Source organism: Physcomitrium patens, chromosome 2 (genome assembly GCF_059467195.1).
Source record: "Physcomitrium patens ecotype Gransden chromosome 2, ASM5946719v1, whole genome shotgun sequence".
Lineage (NCBI taxonomy): Eukaryota > Viridiplantae > Streptophyta > Bryopsida > Funariales > Funariaceae > Physcomitrium > Physcomitrium patens.
Window position 1 is genome coordinate 25,478,403 of NC_143411.1, and position 6,714 is coordinate 25,485,116.

Genomic DNA, 6,714 nt, shown 5'->3' on the forward strand with positions numbered 1-6,714 from the left:
GCAAAACTTACATATGCACATATGAATGAATGAATGAAATGACCTGTAATAACATATTTTCAATGTTTATAGATAAGTAGCTGAATTCGTCACACCATAGAGAGGTGTGTAAATAATGTTACAAAAAGCAACATAGTCATGCAAAAGGGAAAGAATGAAAAGATTTCAACGGATGTTAAGCTTTGATGGGTGCCACCATTTTTAAGAGAATGATTGAACCAGCATCAAGTCAAGAGGTTTGACTGTTGTCCAAGGGGAACTTGAGTTCCCAATCTGTTCCCATCAAGGTTCTATTCTTTGCACAGGCTTCACTAATTCTTCTATTTTTTCACATTAAAACCTCAGATAAACCCACATCCTCTGGTTGGCAAACTGGCTAAACTTGGTTAGCAAAAACCCATGAACCCCTGAAACCCAATTAACTTAACAAAACACACACTTACACATCAAGCATCTCTTGCCCTCTCTTTGGGCAGCTTTTCAGTAGAATTTCATTAGAAACTCAATTCCAACATCGGGAACAGCATCTTGAAGCTCCCCGAGTTGTCTTTGAGCCTGGAGAACAAGGAGAGAGCAAAAGGTGGATTTGGTTTAAGCTTATTGAAGGATTCAAACCTTGCTAATTGAGATTAGGAGGACATCAAAGGATCCTAAGAATCTTGCTAATTGAGGAAGTCTACACATCTACTCTTTCGAAAAATATATGCATTGAAAGTTTTTTTGTCATTATCCCAATTAGACGATTAGACAAATTTGGACCAGCAAATTGAAGTCTTTGTCAGCTAGACTTGGTTTCCAATTGGCACCATGCAGTTTGTATCATGCTCTTAATAACCAACTTAGTCTTAACAGTTCACTGGAAACACACCATTGACAAGTTATTACAGATTTGATTAGAATGTGTTTCATTTTCTCATTTTTATTTATTTATTTATTAAATTTACAAACAAAGAAAACACACTCTTTAATCATAAATTTAAAAAGTTTGAGAAGTTATACAAAAAGGACTTCAATGGTAGTGAGAAGAGCATGGATAGTCCAATCAGCATGTGTGGCTATTGTTTAGATTGTCAATTCAATTTGAGCTTTTCGAGTGGGTGACAATTCCACGCGTGTCCCATTGCATTCACCACCCATACAACAAGAGTTGATATATATATATATATATATATAGAAGTGTGTGTGTGTGTGTGTGTACATACATATACACACACATGCAAAGACAAAGAAGAAGTAGAAGGAAGAAGGGAAGGGGTACCAATTATGGAAAAGTCCTCCATTATCACACAGCTTCACGAAAGCCTTGCAGAAAGTTCTGGGTGCTTTTGAAAGGGGGGGGACTGATGAAGACTCTCATTGCCAAGTTTTTCCTTTGGCATTGTCCATTGGCACTCAGTATGAAAATCCCCTTCTTCAATGCCCTTGCACTATTGGAGACACAGCCTGTTCTTAATAGGCCCCAATAAGTTGAATGACTCATTGAATGGCATTTCTTCATTTGAATCAGTGATACAATCAATAATAATAATAAAAACAATTCACTCGATAATCATGTGTACATCATCTTGATAAACTTCTACAAATAGAAAACTAATTGTTCACGTACAATAATATTGTTTTCTTGTGAATACCACTGGAATGTTATTCATCAGTAAGTATTAGATGATAGAAATATGTATGATTTTTATTTTATTTTTTTATTTATTTTTAAGAATGTAAGCAACCCAATTTTTCCTATTTGATGATTGATCCTCCAAGAATACCCCTTCTTAACACTCAGCAATAATCTTGCTTCAATAGAGGGTGTTACTTAAAAAGAAAAAGAAAAAAAGTTACCAGGTTTTTTTAAAAAAAAGAAAGAAAAAATATCTCCCAGTAATGCACATATTAATATCTCCTCTTTGATTGTATCACTCTACCAACACACACACGTTTTGCTAATTCATTCTCCTAAACCCTAAAGCCCCAGAGTTCGAATCCCCCTTTCCAAGACCGGGCACGGCTTGTCGCGAAAGTGGAGAGCCGGGGCACGGGATGAGAGAGAGTGAGCGTTATCATCGGCAAAATTTTGCAGCCCGATTCGCTGGCGATTATTTATCGGAGCATTGAACACTCGCATCCAAGGCTGTCGTGATCGAAGCACGGGGGCATGTGTCCCAGTCATAGCAAACCAACCTTTTTGGTATTGTGTTGTTGTTCCTTTGGTTTGTGTTGGTTTTTCTTTTTCTTTTAAATCTGGTTTGGTGCTTCGATCGTTGGAGAGGTTACCCATGTGCATTTCACCCCCGACGCGCGAGGATTACAGGATGAAGACAAGGCACTTTCCGAATCGGACTCGTGGGGGCAGATAGAAAAGTGGAAGAAGGGTCGCTTCTGTGGATCGGGCACGGGGTGGATTTTGTTACCAGCCTCTTGTACTGCGATTTTGTACTGCAAGGCGGGGATTTTGCCCCTTGCAAAGCGCTCACAAAGCGGATTGTGAGTGTCAGCCCCATCGACGGGTGGGATCTTCGTTCGTTGCTGCATGGGCTCGTGGTTTTGTAGTTGACCGCGGAGGTAGTTAATGCTTCCGCAGCAGCGGGTGCTCGTGGATTCATCGAGGTCCTCAGTACAGTGCCACATATTGGCCTCTCCACATACACCCCAAGCCGTATTGTTCTCGTAGCGGTTACCACTGCAGGCCTGGGTGTATGAATGTGTGTGCGTGCGTGCGTGAAATGTGAGTCTAGACAAGGAAAAACACGGGACGTCCTGGGTTGATAGTCTTCTCGCAGATCTCACAGGTGCATAGACAATGCGTGGAAAAGTAAATTCGTGACGCTGCCTGAAACTGGACGCAGGGACTGCAGAATTGGGGAGAGTTTCCGTGTGGTCGGAGTATCAATTGGTTTGTTTTAGCGTTTATAGAAGTGCAGTTCTTTCTAGTCCTGCTTGATCTGTTGAGCTTGTATGCGGCTTGTAGCTGTAGGCCTTTCTTCCTGAGGAGGTTAAGGTGGTGAAGTTCATGCCGATTTCTGTACATTCTGCTTGAGGTTGAGAATTTCGAGACCTGGTGTAGAGTTGGTACAGAGGGATTATCTGTAAGCATGACTAGGGTTCCATTGGGTAGCGTAGGCGAGAAAGAATGTGGGCTCAAGAAAGGGCCGTGGACACCGGATGAGGACCAAAAGCTCTTGGCTTACATTCAGAATCACGGCCATGGAAGCTGGCGCTCTCTGCCTCTTAATGCTGGTACATATTCATTTGCAACCGGATAAGCGAGTAGTGATGGAGCAGAATGCATTGGTTCGTTTCTACATTTTTATCGAAACGGCTTTCTTTCTTTCTTTCTTTCTTTCTTTATTTATTTCTTGTGAAATTCAGGCCTTCAGCGTTGTGGCAAGAGCTGTCGATTGCGGTGGACGAACTACCTTAGGCCGGACATCAAGCGAGGTCGATTCTCACAAGAGGAGGACCAGATGATTGTGCACCTGCATGCAATTCTGGGCAATAGGTGATGCCTCTAACTGTTATAAAACCCTCTAATTCTGATCCTTCTGTAACATTGTTGGTGCGATCGTCTTGGCGGTGTTTTCATGACGCTTTCGACGCGAAGTTCCATGTGGTAGCCTTCTTTTGTAACAATGCGGACCTAGTGTTTTGAACGATGGCTCTGGTTATTGTGTTTTTTTTGCAGATGGTCAGCTATAGCTAGTCATCTTCCTCGCCGCACTGACAACGAGATAAAAAACTACTGGAACACTCACTTGAAGAAGCGTCTGCTGCAAATGGGGATTGACCCTGTGACACACAAATCGACAACCGCAGAGGAGCTCCTGCTTGACAGCATCCTTCCCGCTCTTAGGCCCACGATTTCGTCCAACCTCTCCCATACGTCGCAATGGGAAATTGCGCGTGCTGAGGCTGAGATCAGGCTTTCTCAGCAATCATCTTTGAATTCAGCATCGAACTTAAAACCTTCACTGCAGCAGTGCAACCTGAGCACGAAGACGAATCCTAACCATAGCGCATCAACCAACTTCATGGACACCTGGAAGGCCCAGGTTGCTGAGACTTTGAGACCAAATTTCGGAGCTGTGGAGCTCGACAATTCGCCCGCGAACCCTGTCAACCTCCAAGCATTCCTTCTAGACTGGGAGTCGTCATTACAAGCTCCCCAAGCGCACATGAAACAGTTTTCAGCGTACGACTCTCCCATCAATATCTCTGATTTGAGCACTGGCGGTGCTCCAGAATTAGTCTCCGCTCAGTATAACCCCAAGGGATCTCAATGCACAATGGAAGGATCCTCCAGCATTTTTCCAGTAGCAGCCCAGTCCAGCGAGAGGTTCTTTACATCTCGAAGGGGCACTTTGCCGGCATCCCGGATTGACCTTGAGAGCCGAGAGTCGGCTAGACTGTCGAGCATGTTTTCCTTGTCTCGGGTGAACTCAGTGTCTGACAGCCATTCTCTCTCCGGAGCAGGATCCAGCTTTAACTACTCCGGAGCGTGCACGGATATTGATAACCAGTTTTCTCCGACGAGCACGTTGAATGCCCCTGACCGTGATTCCTCTTACACGAATAGTCCTTGCGGTAGCAGCAACAGCCATTCAGAGTGCTTCGACCTCCTGCCCCAGAACTATCCTTTGCTTCACCCAGACAATATCGTCGAACAATCTGAGAATAACTTGGTTTTACCTCGGGAACAGACTTTCTGGTCCAGGAAGCAAGTGGCGATGGTGGAGGCTTTTCCTCCGGAGCCTTATTTCTTTTCCGAGCTAGAATTGGCCTCGCAGAAGCCGCCAAGCTTCAGCATTGGCTCCACAGCACCAATGTTGCACCAAGTTGGAGTTCCAAACATCCCGCTCCTGCACTTCAATTCTTTGTAACAGAAGCATTTTTAGTTAAATATTTCGAACGAGTAGGCACATTGACGAAAGATCAATGTTGGATAGCAGCGCGCACAAATTTTTATCGGTTCTGCTACCATGACATCCAGATTAGGGGATGAGCACCAATCCTGACGGCAAATTGTGATTGGCAGAGATGACGACGATCATGCTAATTCGACCTTCGCATTTGGAACTCAATGAATGCCCCTTCTCTACTCCATGCTGGATGTGTAGAGAAGGGAGAGTTGAGAGCTGCGATGGTCGGAGCATTCATGAACAGAGCACAAATTTTGTAGATAGTTGAGCATGAGATAGTAGGGTGCTTGTAATTGACAACTTGTTTTTGGCGCCGCTCGTACACCAGCAGCTATTGCATTTGTAATATTTTTGGAGACTTTCAGACTCAATTCAAACCAGTTTGTGCAATCACCTGGGCATGAGTATGATACAATTTCTCAGGTAGCAGCGATGGCATGACTTCTCAAGTTGGACTCTAGGACAGATGTTGCAACTCTTCACATCATTGATGATCATTGGCAGTAACAGTTCAGCTCCTCAGTCATAGAATATTCGCGAGTGGGATTGCCAGTGAGATTGTAGCTCCGTGTCACTCAGACCTTCACGGAACAGCTATTGTCTTCAATAATTACCGGCTGAGAATCATTTCGTCGATTGCCACGGAAACAGCCCTCAAGATCCATTGTTGATTTGCATCGAGGGTGTGGAAGGTAATCGGAGAACTAAACTTTGTTCAACTCTGTAATTCACCATTGGGTGTTTTGTCTCACTGCATACTAATAGTACATGCTTCGAATATTATAACAATCAATGCTGCCCTTTCCTTAATGATGATAACACAGCGATATTCGATGGTTAAATTTGAGAGACTTTCTGTTGAGGACAGCTTCAGAGACAATTATGCCAAAGCGATCAAATGACATACAAACCTCTGTTGATCCGAGTCTATTGCGTACCACTTTGCTGAATCATAGAGATGAGAACGAATGTGAGTAAGGCTTTGAAACCTGGGTTTCGAAGCCATGGACTTGGAAAGTGGGTATGCCACCTGATACTTGGTTTCAGAGGAATAAAAAGAGTTTCGTGTGAATGCCATCACTGCACTTTGACCTGTCGGTGGCCCACATGATGCTCACATGATAAGCGCTAGACAGGACTGCTCTTGGGTATCATATTTGTGTAACCCCTCCTCTTGAGAACCATGATCTTTTTGTTGAGTGGGAATTCTCTTCCCAAGAGAACGACGATGTTTAAAAAATAAATAAATAAATAAGAAAGAAAGAAAAATGAGGATCATTTTGAGTTTCCAGAGTTTACTTTAAAATAAACAATGCTTTGGCGCTCTAAAAATAACACAACACAGTTCTTTGCTCATTTCAGATGTTGCATATTCATTCCTGTCAAATACTGAGAGTTCATGATTTTTTCAGAAAGAAGACATAAAAAGTGTCGGAAGAACTACACTAGAATGACCCTTTTAAACTTAGGAAAATTGAAACTCAAGACTCTTTGTGCTGTAATACCCAAACCGAAGCCTCACAGCCAATCTGCTGAACTCTCGTTTTCACGCATTAAAACAAACCATGTGTTCGTTGTGAAAATCATTTCTTTCGACTCCATCCCCGCTAAAAACCCACTCTCCAATAAATATCGTTCGGAACTGTCATACAGCTGAATGAATATATTTCGTCCACACATACGATATTTTATCGACTCCGCTTAAAACGTTGGGAAGGAATGAGGCTATGATGGTGCTGACAAAATAGAACCTTGGGCGGACTCTGTACTTTTGAAAGGGGTATCCTAGAATCTTCTACTTCCT

General features: G+C 43.1%; 1 protein-coding gene across 1 annotated transcript; it reads left to right on the forward strand.

Moving 5' to 3' along the window:
* The first annotated feature begins 1,707 nt into the window (after window positions 1-1,707).
* On the forward strand, window positions 1,708-5,300 carry LOC112273443 (myb-related protein Pp1). The gene is made up of 3 exons (XM_024502249.3): window positions 1,708-3,231; window positions 3,364-3,493; window positions 3,677-5,300. The coding sequence occupies exons 1-3, from the start codon at window positions 3,087-3,089 to the stop codon at window positions 4,869-4,871; spliced, it is 1,470 nt and encodes a 489-aa protein (XP_024358017.1). The 5' UTR covers window positions 1,708-3,086; the 3' UTR covers window positions 4,872-5,300.
* The last annotated feature ends 1,414 nt before the right edge of the window (window positions 5,301-6,714 follow it).

Coding starts and splice junctions, on each gene's coding strand:
- LOC112273443 (XM_024502249.3), top strand. CDS start 3,087: ATGACTAGGGTTCCATTGGGTAGCGTAGGCGAGAAAGAATGTGGGCTC. Junction 3,232..3,363: donor CTCTCTGCCTCTTAATGCTG/GTACATATTCAT, acceptor TGTGAAATTCAG/GCCTTCAGCGTTGTGGCAAG. Junction 3,494..3,676: donor CATGCAATTCTGGGCAATAG/GTGATGCCTCTA, acceptor TTTTTTTTGCAG/ATGGTCAGCTATAGCTAGTC.